Source organism: Nilaparvata lugens, chromosome X (genome assembly GCF_014356525.2).
Source record: "Nilaparvata lugens isolate BPH chromosome X, ASM1435652v1, whole genome shotgun sequence".
NCBI lineage: Eukaryota > Metazoa > Arthropoda > Insecta > Hemiptera > Delphacidae > Nilaparvata > Nilaparvata lugens.
In genome coordinates, this window is record NC_052518.1 from 6,096,217 (window position 1) to 6,117,159 (window position 20,943).

Here is a 20,943-nt window from a genome sequence, read left to right on the forward strand (position 1 = left end):
ATCACCAAAAACTTTAAAACTTGCTTTACCCTGCATCTTTTGTCTATTGTACCCGTAAACTATACCTCCACTTGCTCTTCCAAACAAACTACTCCTAACTGCAGCAACAAAACGGAAATCAAACTCACAAAAAACTCTTTCAAAAATAAAATTATCGGCCTGCTCCAAAAACGTTTCGCTTAAACAAAATACATCATATGATTTAATGAACTGAATGAAATTTGAATCCTTCATCTTACCTTTCCATCCAGCTACATTATAGCCCAGTATTTTAATATATCGACTCTCAGCAAATCCAGACAAATCATTTACAGTAACACTCGACTCATGACAGACAACACTTCCCTATCCAGTCAAAAGTTCATCTTCATTTTCGTTGACTACTGCACCTGCGTTCTCGTTCCGCCCTCCTGCTGTTATTCTCTGGAAACTGTCCGTCAAATCCACACGGAGCATTTCTCTCAGCTTGCCGATTCCATCCAGTTTTCCCGCTCTTAATCCATTCTTGTCAGAATACGTGAATACTTGTCCTTCGACATATAGCCGATCCACATTCAGATGAATTCTCATATCCCCGGCAGCCTTGATGATTTCTCTTCTAACAGCCAGTAGCACGGCCCGTTTCTTACGCGTTTCATAGCTGAAATCTCTGTGCACAGCGAACGGCGTGTCTTTAAGTCTACCCTAGAACTGGCGGCCATTTTCACCGAAACTGGCAAGCCGAATTTGACACGTATGCAGAGGTTATTTTGAATAATTGTAAAAATACTTCTAAAGCAAGAAATATGACTTATTTTACATCGTTTTTTTCAGAAAATCCTAAGGAATAATAAAATGTAGGAATAAAACCCACAAAAAATTTCTTGATTGTTTTTTGAACGAATATTTAAAAAAAAATTGGATTGAATTTTTTTTCCATTTTCAACCACTCATAAGTTTTCAACATTGTTCACCACAGAAATTCCAAAATAGTCAAAACACTCCTTTTTTTATCTAGATTCAGAATATGTAAACTTAAAGTAAGAAATTGCAGAATAATAGATTTATATACAAAAATCTGTAATAGTTTATGCGCGTTTTTTGCCGTAGGAGACTAACCGAATTTTGCATGTATGCAGTGGTTTGTCTGAATAATTATAGAAATACCTCTAAAGCACATATCATAAAGTATCATATATCATTTCATTCAGAAAATAGCGAGGAATAATATTAAGTAAAAATAAAACTCACCAGAGAATTCCTTGTATGTCTTTTATTCGAAAATTTGAAAAATATTCACTTGAAAGTTCATTTTTTTTATTTTGAAACACTTGTAAGATATAATCACTGTTTTTCACATGAGTTCTAAATGAGCCAAAACACAACAGATTTACAATAACATAACCTATGTTATCCAGATTCAGAATATGTACACTTGTATAATATAAAAAAACATAATAACAAAATTATTTACAAAAATGTGTCACATATGTAATTCATCTATTCTTGATCATTGTCTTCAACTTCAGCTTCTGCTGCGGTTCTCTTTCCTCTACGCCTTCGAAAATGTTCTAATTTGTGAAAACAAACAGGATGGACTCCACAATCACATGCAGGACACCAAAAATGAGTCCTGGATTTTTTTTCTGCTGTGGAAAATACAGGGCACAACCGCTGCTTGGTACCTGGAAGGCGAACGAGCTCATGATTTTCATCACCATAAGGGCCTGGAATTGGTTGTAGTGGTTCATTTGGTGCTCTACTATCATTTACAAGTTTCTCAACAATTGTTTCCATGAATTCGTGTCGGTCCATTGGCTTGTCAGTGTTCAAAGTATATAAAATGTATGCATCAAATATTGCCATATCCAGAAGATTATAAAAGATTTTTTTCCAGTATTTCCTGGTTGCCCTAGTGCACGTAACATGATAAATTGACTTGTCCCCCCCACTTGTCAACCCCACCCATGTTCAAATTATATTTATTTATGAGTACTGGTTTTGTATTTACCTTCCCACTTCTACTAACTATCCTTTTGATCTTCAGCATGACAACCTGTTGTGATCAAGTACACTGGTTTCCTGGTTTTTTTCTCTTTGTATCCAACCATCAATATTTCATTTCTCCTGAAGTAAAGTGAGCTCTGAGGTTGAATTTGGGAATTTAGAATTGATTTAGACAAATCTTTGGACCATTTGTTTACTGTACCAGTGATGAATGTTCCATGAGTCTCTACTCAGTTCATGGGCAAGAGGAATTTTGGTATAAAAATTGTCGGTGAATATATGGTAGGACTTATTCAATAAATTGCAAGATCTTAGAAGATGCATGATTACTGTTTGAGTGAAAGGGTCTTGACTATCAGCTAGAAATTGTTTGCCACTATAGAGTTCTGTATGTAAAATATAACTATGTTTACTATCTACTACTTCAAACTTTTTTATCCCAAATCTTGCGTGTCTTTTATTGGGCATGTAAACAATATGAGCAAACCTATTTTTCATACCAATCATCGATTCATCTATGGATATATTTTGAGGAGGTACAAAGTATTTTTTTGAAGGCTGAATTCATACTGTCTAAGAAAGGGCGCACTTTATTCCATGGGTCGTAGCCTGGCGGGCCTCGCGCAATCTTTGGATCTGAACTAACATGGAACACTGAAGAAATTAGTTGGAATTTTTTGAGCGACATCAAAGATGGAAAAAATGGATTTGCTTGTGATATCCCAGTGCTCCAATACTTCTCGACATTGTTTTTACATATCAACCCCATATTTATGACAAGAGCAATGAATTGTTTCATTTCAGGTATGGTCAAATGAACCCAATGTTGTAATCTAGAGAACTGGCCCATGTTCCCAGTCTCTTTTACTTTTTGCTTTCTCATCACCATATTTATTTGTATTGTCAACAAGAGTTTTCCAAATGGTTTCAGTGAAAAATAAATAGAAATACACCAGTGGAGGACTATTCCTTGGAGGGCAGTTTCTCGCGCCTACATTTCTAACATTGAAGTGTTCCTCAACATTCATTTCTTCTTCTGGGGGGTAAATTCTGACCCAATTTGGAGCTGGTAAAGGGACAGGAATTTCTTCATCTACTATATTATCACATACCAAATTATCATCTAAAGGATCAATATTATTTTACTTGCAATGATTGTTCAATTTGAGGTTCATTTTCTTCGTTGTCAATGTTTTGTTCAGGAATGTTTACTAACGTCACTTCGTCACTGTCCTCACTTTCATGTGAATTGTCACTGAAATATTCATCTGATTCATCTATAAATATATCACTATCATTGTCGTCATTTTATAAATCCAATAAACATCCACGAATATCACTGCTTCTTGATAATTCACTCATTTTAACAGTTTGCAAGACACGTAACTATCAACAACTAACACAGTAACACTATGTTTACATCGCTCAGAAAAAGCTAGATACTAGATCACTATGAGATATTAGAGTACTGAAAAAACATATGGACATGAAGATAAAAGCATGCTGAATCTAGTGGTATAATTCTCGAAGCGAACAGACTGCAGGGAGATGAGATATAGAAGGCTGAAATAGATCATCTCGATCGAGACGATCGCCAGCTATTCGTGTTTTTTAGTATGCACTCGATGTCACTATCAGCCGGAAACTGTGCGATAATCGGCGCCCCTACTCTCCTTGGTCCCAAGGGATGCGCTCTATTTACATTCACTTGCTTTCCACATTTCAGCACATTGGCACAAAAGTTCTTTATTACTTCACTACAGACATCTTCCCTACCATACTTCAGACCTTTAAAAATAAGATTATTTCGTCTTGATCTATCTTCTAAATTGATGAGCCTATTTTTTAACTGAATATTCTCGTCTCTTATAACCTGAAGTTCTTGTTTTAGTTTTCTATTCTCCTCACACATCTCTCCTAAACACTGTTTACACAATGGTTGTCTTCTTATAACAATACTATTTTCGATATTTTATATAAAGAGGGCCCCAATTCAAGGGTTTGCACTGGGGCCTCTTGAGATTTATCTACGCCATTGTCATTTATTTCTAATTCGATTTCTTATTTTCTTTTTCAGATGGGCAACACTATCAGCAAAGTAGGAAATTTCCTTTTAGGAAAAGGAAATGATGAGAAAAAGCCTGAACGTTCTTTAAAGAAAAGAAGTAAGAATAGAAAAAATCAATTACTTGTTTCTTCTTCGTGTATGCATGTACTTTTCATCTGCTTTACTATCTCAATAATAGAATCTCTCATCCAGCTATTGCTTTCTGTCTTCGTACTGCACACTTGGCACACAAATTTATTACTATTTGGTTCTTGAATCCCCTACAGTGATATCAATACTCCATCAACTTTCAATAATTAATCATTCATAATAATTACATTCTCACCTTCCCTGTTCAACTTGACCAAGTTCTCTTCAATATTCAGCAGCTTGATCATTCCTTTCCATTCATTCTCCATTTATTCACAAGGTTTTTCACTAACATTCAATTCGATTTACAAAAACTGGTGATTTCTCCTTCTTTCTCCCATATATCTCCAAATAACACAATTTTAATTTAATTCTGGAACCAAAAACTTCAAAATATTCATGATATCTAGTTTCCCATATATCTCTAAATAACACAATTTACTCTGTTGTATATCCATACTTTTTCACTGTTAAAATTAAACTTTCTGTTTTGGAGTTTTCTGTTTTTTTGTGAGATATGGAGGAAAACTCAATGTATTGGAACAATACGAAATTTACAACCACACAAAACAGTTTCCCAACAGTCTCCTAAATGATCAAATAAATTTCTCTTCCCACACACTCTTTGACAAAATAGTCCACAGTTCAAAATTACCGCCCCACTAAGTATCCACCAACCCCCACCACAACCTATTCCTCCACCTTCATCCCTTACCACACATAACCTTGACATCTGAGTAAATTCCCACAGTCTGATGATGACCAACAACAGGTCAAAACGATCGTCACTACCAAAGTAAGTGCATTTCACTCCAAAAGTGTTTTTTAAAATTCAAGTTTAACACAATTTAATTTAATTCTGGAACCAAAAACTTCAAAATATTCATGATCTTTCTTTTTAAATGAAAAATTTTGTTCATTTTATGCCGAGAACAAGAATTTCTATTTTTGAATTTTCTTCCCTTCTTCTCTTTCTTGTCTTCAATTTCCCGAATTTCTGCTTTTGAAACATTAACAGACATAACCTTTCATTATAAAAAAACATAAATGTAATAAACATAATGTCTTCATGTTTATTATGTCTTCATGGCATAATGTTTCATATGTTTAGTATTCATAGATTAATTATTAATCAATTTTTATTGTGTAATTAATTGATGAACATTATTTTTCTTTGAGGTTACATAGCAATCCTGGTCAGTATATTTCATACCTAGAGGTGCGTATAGATTTACGCGACGCTAACACGAGCGATTCACTCTTCACCGAGCTGATTTCATCAGCTGTATTTGTACAGAAACATCAAGATACCGATATAAAAAGCTTGGCATCAGCTGATTAAAAGTGAATTGCTCGTGTTCGCGGCGTGTAAATCTGTACGCACCTTTGGAGGAAGGAAGCTCCAAGTTTTATTTGGTTTTGTCACCCGATCTGATGGATTGAACGTTTCACATTTGTGAGGTTATTTTATTGTTGTAGCGTATTTTTCATCTCGACGCTTAGCGTTTGACATTTTTTTTTTTTTTGAAGTCAACTCATCAACTCATTTTTTTTGAAGACTAGGGCACGATCATATTGCGAACCTCTTTCGTTCCGTTCATAATCGGCGCGTGTTTGTGGCGCGTAAGGCTCAACTCACACTACCTCAACTCAAATCGTACGACCCCAGTCGAGGATCCTCCAGTCTCTCGACCTTACGACTTTCTTGCTCATTGTCACTACTTCAGTTCCATGCTACTCAATTTTCTAACCTTACTTTATTAAATATAATATCAAATTCGTTACAAAAATTAACAAATGCAACAAATTTTATAATAATTATTATGAACACTCATTCTTATTATTGTCTTATCCAAAATGATAAAACATCACTTTCATCAAACATAACCTCACTTTCATTAAAAATGCACGGTACTACGTAACTCAAATCGAGGCTCGACCAACATGTCGAGTCGACGCTCGACTCAGTCTCACAGTCGTGAGGTCGCGGAGACTAGAATCGACTGGTCTGAGTGTCACCATTTGAAAACACATGCGGCGTCGAGAAGAAACTCGCAATCTCTTCTCGACTTGAGTCGCGTAAGTGTGAGTTGAGCCTTTATCTGTGGGCACCTTTATGTTCTAGGAAATATGTTATTTAAATATTTTATAGTTTATAATCTTTCAATCAATTCAATCTTGAAATTACATTTCATTATTTTATTGTAATTTTCCAGAGTTTGTAGAGGAGTTGGATCAAGAAGACGTAAAACGGCAAAGAGTTGAGGTAGGCCTAACTATGTATGTACTGTGTATTTAGTCTGCAAATGTGTACTTGTAAGTGTTTGTGTGTGTTAGATCCAATCAAGAGAATCATTCAAAACTTGAGGATCGCAAAGATCATACACTAACGACTTCAATAGAATGCGATTCAAACCGCCATTTTGAATCCAACCTCATTTTTTTTAAATTGGCAGGTGGCATATTGATACACATCAATTTCCAACATAACCATCAATCCCGACACAGAAATAACCATGGATATTCAACACCTCATTTATATCATGGAATAGAACTCAGGTTACCCCACTAACTAGCACGATTTCGATACAGAATTTCAAGAGAAAATTAATGGCGAAAACCGCACATCGATATCTCAAACTGTTTAAAAGTTATTCACATTCAAAGATAAATAAAAATCATCTATCTATCTATCATCGATAATATAATAAATAAGAGAATCAACTGATACAAGTAGGGGATGGAGATCAGTTCTGAACTTATTAACTTGAAAATTTACATATAGATTCTACATTTACCGAGGATGGTTAAAGGCCTATTATCAATTCTTCAAGATTTCATTACGTCAAGTTTTCCATTAGACCCTTGCGGAGCACGGGTTACCAGCTAGTTTATAAATAAAAAAGTATAATAAAAGTATAAGTGTTGTTATGCAAGAAGAAAATACATTGTATTGTAAGTAGGTACCCTTTCACACACAGACTAGTTTCTAGGTGAGGAGTATTATTCTACAAACAGTATTATGTAAATATTCCAATTGTTGGTAAATATCTAGGCCTATCATAAGAATAAAAATTATTTCATCCAACGTATTATATCTGGGTGAAGTTGCATGTAAGCATCACCCGGGTGGCAATCAGTGCGCTCAGGTGATAGTCAATGTATCCTATACTATTATACAGAGTGTTTACCAACTCCCTACCTGCTCTGTAGGGCATTGTTCCTGGGTGAAAAACATATCTGAATATCATATTTAAATTGTCCGCAAGTCTTCACTCACACAGCGGCCATTTTGCTCTTTCACTTATTATTTTTTTTCTAAATATTGGTTGAACATACAACATTGAAATTTTGCACAATCATTTATAACAACTGGACAAAGTAGTTTTACAAGAAAAACTTTACAAAAATAACTTTTTTTAGTAAATTTAATTGCCTATCGATTGGAACCAGATGTTTTAAGATTGGACCAATATTAACTGAGATATGGCAGCTTTAGTGGTTGGTGACCCACCTTTAGAGGGTTATGTAACGTTATTTTATTGTTTGAAATGACCTAAAATCGCTTAAAAAGAAAAAATCATTTGTTTTTTAGTGAAATTTGACAATATCTTTGTTTTCTTATTATTAAAATCGCTTACTAATAACATTCAATGCAAATAGAGATTGTTGCATCATTGAGGCGACTCTATCAGCATGCCTTGGTTTGCACTGCAACAAACTTTCAGTGGTCACCTATCACTAAGGCTGCCATATCTCAGTTGATATTGGTCCAATCTTAAAACATCTGGTATAAATCGATAGGTAATTCAATTTACTAAAAAAAGTTATTCTTGTAAATTATTTGTTCAATCAACGTTTCTGAGTTATTTAATAAACCACATTTCAAATGGCTGTCATTTTGTTTCATGAATTTGAAAAATTATCATAATTTTTTTGTAGCTTTGTCTAGCTGTTATAAATGATAGTGCAAAGTTTCCATTTCGTATGTTCGACCATTATCCAGAAAAAATAAGTGAAAAAAGCAAAATGGCCGCTGTGTGAGTAACTGAAGACTTGCGGACAATTTAATATGATATTTAGATATGTTTTTACCCAGGAACAATGCCCTACAGAACAGGTAGGGAGTTGGTAAACACTCTGTATATAGGACTATCCGGCAGGCTCGCTCGTCTGGCCACTGAATCACTGGATCATCCAGAAGTGGTTTCAGCAGTGGTTCGCTTGCCTGCATTTTTCATTTGAGCTTTTTTCCCTCCGTCAAAAAGTCAAATGAAACTTTCAAGCTCTTTTTTCAATCACCAGTTCTCTTAGAATTATGTAGTGCAGGGTTCCAAAAATCATTTTTTTCATCATAATTAATGAATATTCAGTTATTTTTCAATTAGAGACTTGGTTAGGATATTATGGGAATTATTGTATTTCATTCTATAGTCAAGTCCACGTTATAATGGCAGTGTATGATTTGCAATGGTGTTGCTATTCTTGTCTATCGTTCAACAAAGCAGATGGCGCTATCTCTTTCACGCATTGCGATGTTGCCACATTGTTTATCAAAAAATTAGAAATTCAACTAATTCACAAAATATTTAATCTCAATCATGAAAATTTATTATTACATATTTGAAAAATATATTTTCTTGACAAATAAAATATGATTAACTATTTAAAACAATAATGAACAGTTAAATTCATCAGATATACCAGTATCAGCTGTTTGGGTGACAAGGCTGAGATCTGGCAACCCTTTTCTCCTATCTTCCTACACTGCCATTATAACCTGGACCTCACTATAATAGTTCATTGAAATTTGAAACAGGAATGATATGGAAAACTTAACAAACATCCACATCTTACCCTTTCAATTATGAATTTGCTTGAGAAATGTAGAAAAATGCTTTGAAAACTCAATGAAAAACTTGAGAAAAGAGACCCACTACAAAACGCTGGGGAACGCTTGGAAAACGCTGTAAAAGCGCCTATATTGGGCGTATGATTGGTGTAATTTTGAAGTTCTCTCATGACAAAATTCTAGACCCTAGATGAACTTTTATACGAAGTTTGAACATTTTCTCTCAATTTATTCTTGAAAAATGTGAGAAAACGCTGGGGAACGCAAGGAAAACGCAATAAAACCGCCCATCTTGGGCATAATTCTGAGTCCTCTTGAAAATTAATACTCAGGTAGAATACTCATCAGCTGTTCGGGTCATGTGGCTCATGCTATGTAGTCTGAACCATGTATGTAGCCATAAAAATAATGATAAACAAGGGCACTGTAACGTCATCACGCCAACTAAAACTACAGACAGTTAATGAATATTCTACAATCCATCCTTGAGTATTTACCTCGATATTTTATTACATCCGACTACATCAAGTTCAATTCTGAACTGAACTAATTTTGTTTTATTTTCAGAATGGAGAAATATCGTCCGAAGATAATCAAGAAGATGATGATCATCAAGAAGATGATGATGACGATGATCATGATGTTGAGGAGGAAAGGGATGCAGACGATGAAGCTGATCTCGATGCCAATGAAGACGATGAGTTTGATAATCTGCGAAATGAAGAAATTGATTTACTTGTAGATATTAAGGTGACTATGGATTCACTGTTTGTTTGGGTAGTGATCTGCATGTGAGTATGAGTTGGTGTGTTTGTGTGTGAGTATGTGATTCAACTGTATGTGCCAATGCTTTGTATGAAAAAGAGATATTAATGTCTTTGTATTCACAAACATTGTGTATGATTGATAACCTGCGTTCAGATGTTCCTCTCAATGCTTTAGGTTTTCAAATGCTGCTAAGAATTGTCAAAAATTGAATCTTCACGGGGTGTTGCTTCACTGCTTCCTCATTCCTTGTCAACGTCCGTTCCATAACATGAAGCCACTCCATAATTATTTGCTGAACTACATTCAATTCAATTCAAAAATATTTATTGGTTCTTCAAAAACAAAGCAAATATAGTTGGGTCAATAATTTACTGAACAGCTTTCACGTGGCATGGGCTGGCCGGATCACTAGCTCTGTGCTAGATTCTTGCATGTTGGCTTCGCAGCTGCAAATGGACACATCATGACCAGTTGATAAAAAGTGCGCACAAGTAGTATTTCTTTGTTTGCAATACTTTGTTTCATGGCCATTCATAGCAACTTGCGGTGACAATGTAATCTCTTACCCCACAGCATGAAAGTTCTGTTCTACATAAAGTCTGTCCGTTTATCATGGCTTTTTTTACTACCGGATCACATTTCACAACCCAATGTACAGTCTTCATGATTTGATCCAAGAAATCCTAAATGCAGACATATGCAGACAGACAGATGTCTGTGCGCAACATTGGATCATCTGGGGAGGGATTATTCGTCCGTCCGTATGCTGCTTTGTTCGTTCGTCTTCATAGATTTTGCATCCAGTGAGTGTAGAATGTACCTTCTATAGTCACTGGTTGCATCAAGTAAATGCCGGCCAGGTTGGTCTAGTAGAAAGGAGCGTTATAGACTTCCGTCTGCTAGCACCGCCTGGTTCGTGGGTTCGAATCCATCTATAACTATGTGAATTCACCAACCCTTTTCCGCAGAGAAGTACATAATTATGTGATTTATGCTATGTAGTCTGAACCATGTATGTAGCCATAAAAATAATGATAAACAAGGGCACTGTAACGTCATCACGCCAACTAAAACTACAGACAGTTAATGAATATTCTACAATCCATCCTTGAGTATTTACCTCGATATTTTATTACATCAAGTTCAATTCTGAACTGAACTAATTTTGTTTTATTTTCAGAATGGAGAAATATCGTCCGAAGATAATCAAGAAGATGATGATCATCAAGAAGATGATGATGACGATGATCATGATGTTGAGGAGGAAAGGGATGCAGACGATGAAGCTGATCTCGATGCCAATGAAGACGATGAGTTTGATAATCTGCGAAATGAAGAAATTGATTTACTTGTAGATATTAAGGTGACTATGGATTCACTGTTTGTTTGGGTAGTGATCTGCATGTGAGTATGAGTTGGTGTGTTTGTGTGTGAGTATGTGATTCAACTGTATGTGCCAATGCTTTGTATGAAAAAGAGATATTAATGTCTTTGTATTCACAAACATTGTGTATGATTGATAACCTGCGTTCAGATGTTCCTCTCAATGCTTTAGGTTTTCAAATGCTGCTAAGAATTGTCAAAAATTGAATCTTCACGGGGTGTTGCTTCACTGCTTCCTCATTCCTTGTCAACGTCCGTTCCATAACATGAAGCCACTCCATAATTATTTGCTGAACTACATTCAATTCAATTCAAAAATATTTATTGGTTCTTCAAAAACAAAGCAAATATAGTTGGGTCAATAATTTACTGAACAGCTTTCACGTGGCATGGGCTGGCCGGATCACTAGCTCTGTGCTAGATTCTTGCATGTTGGCTTCGCAGCTGCAAATGGACACATCATGACCAGTTGATAAAAAGTGCGCACAAGTAGTATTTCTTTGTTTGCAATACTTTGTTTCATGGCCATTCATAGCAACTTGCGGTGACAATGTAATCTCTTACCCCACAGCATGAAAGTTCTGTTCTACATAAAGTCTGTCTGTTTATCATGGCTTTTTTTACTACCGGATCACATTTCACAACCCAATGTACAGTCTTCATGATTTGATCCAAGAAATCCTAAATGCAGACATATGGAGACAGACAGATGTCTGTGCGCAACATTGGATCATCTGGGGAGGGATTATTCGTCCGTCCATATGCTGCTTTGTTCGTTCGTCTTCATAGATTTTGCATCCAGTGAGTGTAGAATGTACCTTCTATAGTCACTGGTTGCATCAAGTAAATGCCGGCCAGGTTGGTCTAGTAGAAAGGAGCGTTATAGACTTCCGTCTGCTAGCACCGCCTGGTTCGTGGGTTCGAATCCATCTATAACTATGTGAATTCACCAACCCTTTTCCGCAGAGAAGTACATAATTATGTGATTTATCTATAACTATCTGAATTTTCTAATAACGTATTTGAATAGGGCTACTTGATGTGTTGTAAAATGGAAAATAACTCTATACAACCCTATTGTTTTTAAAACTTTTAAAAGAAAAGGGTCTTCTAAATATGATTATCCATCTATTTGTATAGTCATATAGAATTACTTAGTTATAGATAGTGACTTTATTTTTTATTTTATATAAAAAAGTTTTAAAAACAGAAGGGTTCTATGGTATTAGTTTTATCAATTAACTATCTTAATATGTTGCTATCTGTAACTATTTAGTTCTATATGACTTACATATCTATAGATGACTTCACGTACATATGGATAATTCTCATGGATTAGAAGATCGTCAAATATTTGTAAATAATTTAAAGGAATAACTGGTAAACCGATCGCTATATATAAGAGATTGATGTTAATCTTTGACTATTTAAGTTGACAATCTATGAAAACCTACTATTACTGAGACTGTGGTGTAGAATATTCTCAAAGCTTCAAAATGATATCTAGTTGGATGCTGTAAGTTAATTTTCCACGGCTGGAGCGTCATTGGAAAAAGAGAGAAAAGTACTGTCTGCAGCGGAAATCACGTTTTTCCTCCATATTAGGCCTTTGCCAAACCTGACAATTGGATCAGGTGTAGATCACGTGTATCTCAGTAATCCTTGAAGGTTTATTTACTGAAAACTTGACGCACTGGAATCTTGAATAATTCAAAATAAGCCTATAACCATCCTCGGTAAATTAAGAATCTGTATGCAAAATTTCAAGTTAATCAGTCCAGTTGTTGAGACGTGATGTTGCGTCATTTAGTGTATTGTGTAAACCACTACACGTTCTTTACAATAAGCCAAATCGTTTCTTTACAATATTATAGATTTGTTTGATGTTTGGATTGCAGGATCCAGTTGGTGATGAGTTGTTGGTTGCCTCTGGTGAAGGGGACACTATTAATAACAAAAGGGACTCTATTCACACCGATGACAATATTCAGAACGATGACGCGCATCCTGACTTGCAACCCGAGAACGAGCACATCATGACCCGCGGCGAGAACGTTAGTAATCAAAATACCAAATCAAATTTATTGCCTCATATAATAACACAAAAAAGTAATACATCGTGGCACAAAAGTCACTGGACAGATGATTTTAATCAATAGCTAGACGTAGTACAATAGTTTTCGTCCATGATGTTGGTATTACCTTAGAGAAAAAATAGGACAAGAAAAAATCCCATGGCACAGGGCGTTTGTGTTTCAATTTTCAAAGTCAACTCATACAGTTAACTCTGTTAACTCATACAGTTAACTCTGTTAATTCATACAGTTAACTCTGTAATAGTTTTCGTCCGTGATGTTGGTATTACCTTGAAGAAAAAACAGCACAAGAAGAATTCCCATGGTATAGGGCATTTATGTTCCAATTTGCAATGTTATCTAAAGCTAATAGTCCTGGTACATCATTTAGTAGTAAAATAGTCCACGTTTTAGAAACATTTTATAAGACTACATCATCAAGGTAAATAGATGGAAGGTAGAATGCTCATCAGCTGTCCGGGTCGTGTTTATCTTGTAAGAGTAATGATAAACGAGGGCGCTGTGACGTCATCACGCCAACATAAAACTACAAACAGTTGATGAGTATTCTGCAAACTTAACTAGAGCATCACTGATAATTGAAAAATACTGTATAAATTATTGAAAATTTTAAAACTTGAAAATAAACTAAAACTCAGGCTCAACTCACACTTACGCGACTCAGGTCGAGAAGAGACTCGACTCTAGTCGAGAGCATGTGTTTTCAAATGGGCGACGTCGCGGAGACTAGAATCGACTGGTCTGAGTGTCACCATTTAGAAACATTATGCTCCCGACTAGAGTCGAGTCTCTTGTCGACCTGAGTCGCGTAAGTGTGAGTTGAGCCTAAGAGTAATGCTGTCGGTGCCGATGCACTACCACTGAGATTCATCAAACTAATATTCGTTTTTTTAATACAAGTTTTAAAATTTTCAATTATTTACATATTTTTCAGTTATCAGTGATGCTCTAGTTGAGTATTCTTATTCAATTTGGTTTTCAACTTTTCTAAATTCCCAGTTTATGAATATTTTGGATTCAAAATTGCACAAAAATCATAAAGTGTAAACATAATCTATTTTTGGACAATTTCTATCCAAATTTGGGGAAGGAACAGTTTTGAGCTTTAAGCTTGTTGCACCTTTCCCAATCATTCATAGTTGAGAATGATATTGTTTGTATCAATGTATAAATAAATAATAAATAAATCCATCCTTGAGTATTCACCCTGTTACTTTATTACATGCAACTACATTTAATAAAATTCTGAACCGAGCCAATTTTGTTCTATTTTCAGGAAGAAGGTACAGCTCATGCAGAGATCACATTGCAGGTATCTATAGCACTCCAAAGACTCGAAGATTCAAGAAGACTTGAGGAGGTTCAACAAGAAGATACAGATGAGGAACATTATGAAGAGGAAGACATTAATGTCAGCGAAAGTGAAGATGAGGACGATCTTGAGGATGTTGATGATGAAGATGATGATGATGATGATGATGATGATGACGATGAAGAAGATGATGAAGAAGAAGACGATGAAGAAGATGAAGATGATGATGATTATGATGTCAAAGATGATGTCAAAAACATAATCCATCGATTTACGTATTTGCTGGGAAATGATATTAGAAGCTTAATGCTATACCGTTCTATATTTAACGGTATTGCGAAGGTAACTATATGGATTTACTTTTTGTTTGGGTACTGGTCTGCATGTGAGTAGAATTGCGTTTGTTTTTGTGTGTATGTGATTTAATTGTAATTAACTGAATTGCTTGAATGAAATAAAAACACATATATCATACTCAGTCGAATTGCTTGAAGTTCCAGTTCAAATACTTGAAATTCAGATCTTCCAAAGTTTACAGTTACTTATGAATTTCTTTCTCTAAAAAAGATACAAAGTATTTATTAAACTCAGGCACTTGATGTATGTTAATGACTCACCCTTAGCTATAGGAGAAGATAGAGTAAAGATATACATATAGATAAAAATATAAATCTGAGTACCCTTTTAAAATTATTTCGTCACGACATGTTTCGGCTACTAATGTCATTATCAAGTAGTCTTGATAAAGGCATTAGTAGCCATTATCAAGTCTTGATGAAGGCATTAGTAGCCATTATCAAGTCTTGATAAAGGCATTAGTAGCCATTATCTAGTCTTGATAAAGGCATTAGTAGCCATTATCTAGTCTTGATAAAGGCATTAGTAGCCATATCAAGTCTTGATGAAGGCATTAGTAGCCATTATCAAGTCTTGATAAGGCATTAGTAGCCATTATCTAGTCTTGATAAAGGCATTAGTAGCCATTATCAAGTCTTGATAAAGGCATTAGTAGCCATTATCTAGTCTTGATAAAGGCATTAGTAGCCATTATCAAGTCTTGATAAAGGCATTAGTAGCCATTATCTAGTCTTGATAAAGGCATTAGTAGCCATTATCTAGTCTTGATAAAGGCATTAGTAGCCATTATCAAGTCTTGATAAAGGCATTAGTAGCCATTATCTAGTCTTGATAAATGCATTAGTAGCCATTATCTAGTCTTGATAAAGGCATTAGTAGCCATTATCTAGTCTTGATAAAGGCATTAGTAGCCATTATCTAGTCTTGATAAAGGCATTAGTAGCCATTATCTAGTCTTGATAAAGGCATTAGTAGCCATTATCTAGTCTTGATAAAGGCATTAGTAGCCATTATCTAGTCTTGATAAAGGCATTAGTAGCCATTATCTAGTCTTGATAAAGGCATTAGTAGCCATTATCTAGTCTTGATAAAGGCATTAGTAGCCATTATCTAGTCTTGATAAAGGCATTAGTAGCCTTATCTAGTCTTGATAAAGGCATTAGTAGCCATTATCTAGTCTTGATAAAGGCATTAGTAGCCATTATCTAGTCTTGATAAAGGCATTAGTAGCCATTATCAAGTCTTGATAATGGCATTAGTAGCCATTATCTAGTCTTGATAAAGGCATTAGTAGCCATTATCAAGTCTTGATAATGGCATTAGTAGTCGAAACATGTCATGACGAAATAATTTTAAAAGGGTACTCAGATTTATATTCAAAAGTAGCCCTAAGGAAAAAAGATAAAGATATACATGTATGCAGATGATACAGCAGTGCAGGTGAATAATAAATGTTGAAATTTAGTTCAAAGTTTAATAGATAATGCAAATATTGGTAAAGAAGACTGGACAGCTACCAACTCACTCAGTCTGGCTATTAACAAAACCTATAATAACATACAAATATCTCAATATGATCTATCACTAAGTAATTCCAAATTAATAAAAGAATATAAAAATCTTGAAGCACCCTTTATTTTTTTAAAAACTTTGAAATATTTCAACAACTAGTTTCAGTGATCACACCATCGTCCATGGTCCATCGTCCATAGTGTGATCACCGAAACTAGTTGTTGAAATATTTCAAAGTTTTTAAAAAATAAAGGGCGCTTTAAGATTTTTATATTGTTTTATTAATTTAAAAAGTAGCCCATGTGAAGTGGTTCTAACCAGTTATGTTTTCCAACAGAATACTACTACAGCACTGCACATCAGCGCTTGGCTGGGACATGAGACATTGGCACTTAGATTGTTGAAGAAAGGAAGAAATGTTGATGTCAATGCTCGAGATATTGGAGGGCGAACTGCTCTCCACATGGCTGCCTGGAAAGGCCACAGTGAAATCATTCAAATACTCCTGGAACACGGCGCTCACCCGAGGGTCATCAGTCGCCAAGCAGCTACTCCTTTGGGTGAGTCCACATACCTTTTCATGGTTCCCTGTTTTCACCATAATTATTGATCTCTTAAATCTACAGGCACATCGACTTTTATTCTAAACTCAAATTCGGCAAAGCAGATATTGCTATCCTTTTCAGCTCCGCAACGTTTCCAGAACGTATTTCAACAATGTAGGTATACAATTTATTAATTTGCTCAATTATGAAAAAATGTATGATTCATTAATTGAAAAATATATTTTCTTGGCCAATAAAATATAAATGATTATTTTAAACAATAAAGAATGAATAGTTAGTATTACATATATGAAATTCTGGTGTGGTACACTCACACAACTTTCCTTGCTCATATTTGAAACTACGATCAGACTTCTGTTTATGTGTGTATATAATTGTTTTCAGAGTACTTTTTCCTTTGTGTAAATTGTGAAATTCGATGATTTTCTTTAGTCATTTTTTTAAAGTCGTCAAAAAAGGCTGTTCTACAGATGAAATATCTCGACTTGTGTTCTTTTTATGAACTGCGCTACCTACCTACATCATGCACGAGAAGTAGGTTAGTAAGTTCATTTCTCAAGGATGGGGTGGACCCCCCATTAGTTTCCCAGAAAGGAGACTCATGCCAGTTGATAGAGCTGATAAATAACTATACGGGGTATGAATTTCAAAAAAATCGTTCAACTTATTTTTGAGAAAATCATGAAAAACATGGTTTTTTAGTAATTATCCGCCATTTTTTTTCAAGAATATTTCGGAGCTCCTGCAATTTTACCAGAAATGAGACTCATGTCAGTTGATAGGGATTATAAATAGCTATCCATGGTATAAATTTGAAGAAAATCGTTAGAGCCGTTTTTGAGAAAACCGTGAAAAACATGGGTTTTTAGTAATTATCCGCCATTTTTTTTCAAGAACATTACGGAGCTCCTGCAATTTTCTCAGGAATGAGACTCATGCCAGTTTATAGAGCTGATAAATAACTATACGGGGTATGAATTTGAAGAAAATCGTTAGAGCCGTTTTCGAGAAAAACGTGAAAAACATGTTTTTTTAGTAATTATCCGCCATTTTTTCCGCCATCTTGAATTGAATTTCATTGAATTTCTTATTGTCGGGTCCTCATGGTATAAGGACCTTAAGTTTAAAATTTCAAGTCAATCGGTTAATTAGGAATGGAGTTATCGTGTTCACAGACATACACACACACACACACACACACACACACACACACACACACACCACACACACACACACACACACACACAAACACACACACAGACCAACACCCAAAAATCATGTTTTTGGACTCAGGGGACCTTGAAACTTATAGAAAACTTGAAATTGGGGTACCTTAATTTTTTTGGAAAGCAATACTTTCCTTACCTATGGTAGTAGGGCAAGGAATAGTTATTTGTGCAACTAGTGCGCAAAGTGACAGTTTGCTGCACCGAAAGAAACGTTTACGCCCGAGCCGTAGGTGAGGGCGGAATGGTTTCTTGAGTGCAGCAGAGGAACTTTCATTAAGTTGCAGCACGTATTTCACATAAAGTTTTTCCTACAGTTACCATTGAATATGAGAAGTGGGTAATTATGGGTAAAATTGCCTGAAATGCATCAAATGTTTTTCTGTGTAATTTTATTATTGATAAAAACCTTAATCCTAAAATCCTAAAGTCCTCGTTGTCCTTTGTTATAATATATACTTAATAATTTGCTCGTTGTGCTTCGTTGTACCTCTGCTCACTATAGCAGCCCAGTCACTGTTACCAACTTCATTTTGATTTTGCTGCACTGTTGCTCCATATAACCTACTAAGTATTTTGCGTTGCCATGTTGCAAATCTGGAGTGCAGAAAAAAATTTTCCCGCACTAGAGCGGAAAAGTGATTCTTTGCGTTCTGTAATCAGTGCAGCAATGGCCACTTTTCAAGGTAACTGTAGGAAAAGTAAAAAATAGTCAGCGCTTCTGAAACGCCCGTATAATTGGGGCCTTCAAGATAACATAGGCAATGATCGGAATATGAATGACCAGATACCTCCAATGAACAGAATAACTCTCATGTATCTTCTTACACTGAATTGGAATTTTACAATGTTCTGAATAGCTTCCATGTGTGAATCTATTCGTATTCGGCACCAATACAGCTGCACTGATCATTTTTATTCCACCCAATTTATGCTTATAAGATAATTATTCAGCTAAAAAATTCTGGAAATTATTATATAGGATGGTTCACTAACGAGAAAAACCCTGAAATTGCAGCCAAGCTTTTTATTGTGATTATTCAAATATGTATGCAATTTCTTTGATTATAATTATAATAAATTGATGTAATAATGCATTGTGACAAGCTCTAAATGTACTGTACTTGTATTTATAGTTGAATAAAAATATTTCCATTTCAAAAAGGAAAATTGGACACTTTTCTAATGCCAGCAAAATATTATAATTCAAGTATTAATATATTATTTGTTCGAAAATAATTTTTTTTAATACTTTTTTCAGCGATCGCTCTTCAGGAGGGACACAATGACTGCATAAAAATACTTGCGACAGCATGTGGAGAATCTGAGCAAGAGAAACTAAGCAATTATGGGATATTGTTTGAAAAGCCCCACCTATGGTGTGAGTACACAAATTGTGTTTATTTATATCGAATTTACATATGAATAATTTCCTTATTAATAATAAACTTACTTCATGTTTTATGTATAATCAGATAAATAGTAGACCTATTGAATGAAATTATCCAAATATTATTAGTAGGTATATATTTGAGTTTATTGCACTAAAGTAAATATCATGTTAAATTAAATCAACTCAAAATCAATCACTTTATCATGTAATAAATGATACATTGTGTTGACTATGTTATATTGATATTGTATTTCATTGCTTTCACATTGATTCTAGTATATGCTTAGTTTGTAGATTATAATGTGTATTAATGTTAGATTTTAGTGATGTTTTAGTTTTTGCTGTGTTGAATAGAGAAAATATTCTATTCTATTCTATAACTAAGACTATAATGTTAATAGGTTTGAAGCCTATTTGTATTAATATTGACTTGGAGTAGGCCTACTTAGGGCCAAAATATTATATCAAATTATTATGCTATAAAAATAATGATTATGCTATCTAAAATATTGAGAAGTCGTACTAACTAATGAAATTATTTTTCATACCATTCTACATATATTTTTTTATTTGATCTAAAATACCGTAGGTCTATGATATTTTCAAAGGAAATTCTAAATAATGTGTAGCCTACTTAACTGGTAATGTTTTTTGAGATTTTAGTATTTTAAGTAGAAATTGCGTAGAATCGCACATAATTTGAGGTCTTTTACAAATATTTCCAGGAGAGGACCCCCAGCCATCTCCTGTTGTATGTGTGTTCGCGTTGAGGAATAGAAAGAATCATCTCGACCAATGGCAAGCGAGCATTCATGACTACTGAGTTTTAATATTAATCGGACGACAAATAATGTTTGTCTTAATTGTTAAATTTATCGTATTGATTTCAAAATAATTTTGATTTGATTTCAAATATATGTTACACGATACCTGAAGATTTATGTAACTTGATGAAAATCGTGTTTGTAAAATCTATTTAATGGTTGATTGTTCATTTTTGCTAGTTTATTAATAGTGCCTGAAAATTTAAACGATTTTATGTAGATGAAAGACGAGGGAATATGTTATATTATGCTTTATTTGATTGCTTTATTTGTTGCTTGTGTAATTGTTTGAATAGTTATAAATTTTTTATAGGAAAAGAAAGAAGAATTTGTAAAGAGTATTGTGCTTTTGTTTGAAAACTTATGAAATGTTTCATAAAAGCAACTGGCTGGTGGTGTTGTAAGTAATTATATTATTGAGAAAAAATTTATAAGTAGTATAAGATAAATAGTTAATGTGTAATTACATTT

The 20,943-nt window shown here is 34.5% G+C and overlaps 1 protein-coding gene across 1 annotated transcript in view; it reads left to right on the forward strand.

The window, feature by feature from the left end:
• Positions 1-20,943, forward strand: part of LOC120354373 (coiled-coil domain-containing protein 1-like) — a 36,683-nt gene extending 15,740 nt beyond the window's left edge. The window contains exons 2-10 of the mRNA XM_039441429.1: positions 4,064-4,151; positions 6,400-6,449; positions 9,603-9,785; positions 10,984-11,166; positions 13,085-13,240; positions 14,559-14,936; positions 16,801-17,023; positions 19,517-19,636; positions 20,374-20,943. Of these exons, the coding sequence (XP_039297363.1) occupies positions 4,064-4,151; positions 6,400-6,449; positions 9,603-9,785; positions 10,984-11,166; positions 13,085-13,240; positions 14,559-14,936; positions 16,801-17,023; positions 19,517-19,636; positions 20,374-20,375 (1,383 nt within the window). The 3' untranslated portion in view covers positions 20,376-20,943. The remainder of the gene's footprint in view (positions 1-4,063; positions 4,152-6,399; positions 6,450-9,602; positions 9,786-10,983; positions 11,167-13,084; positions 13,241-14,558; positions 14,937-16,800; positions 17,024-19,516; positions 19,637-20,373) is intronic.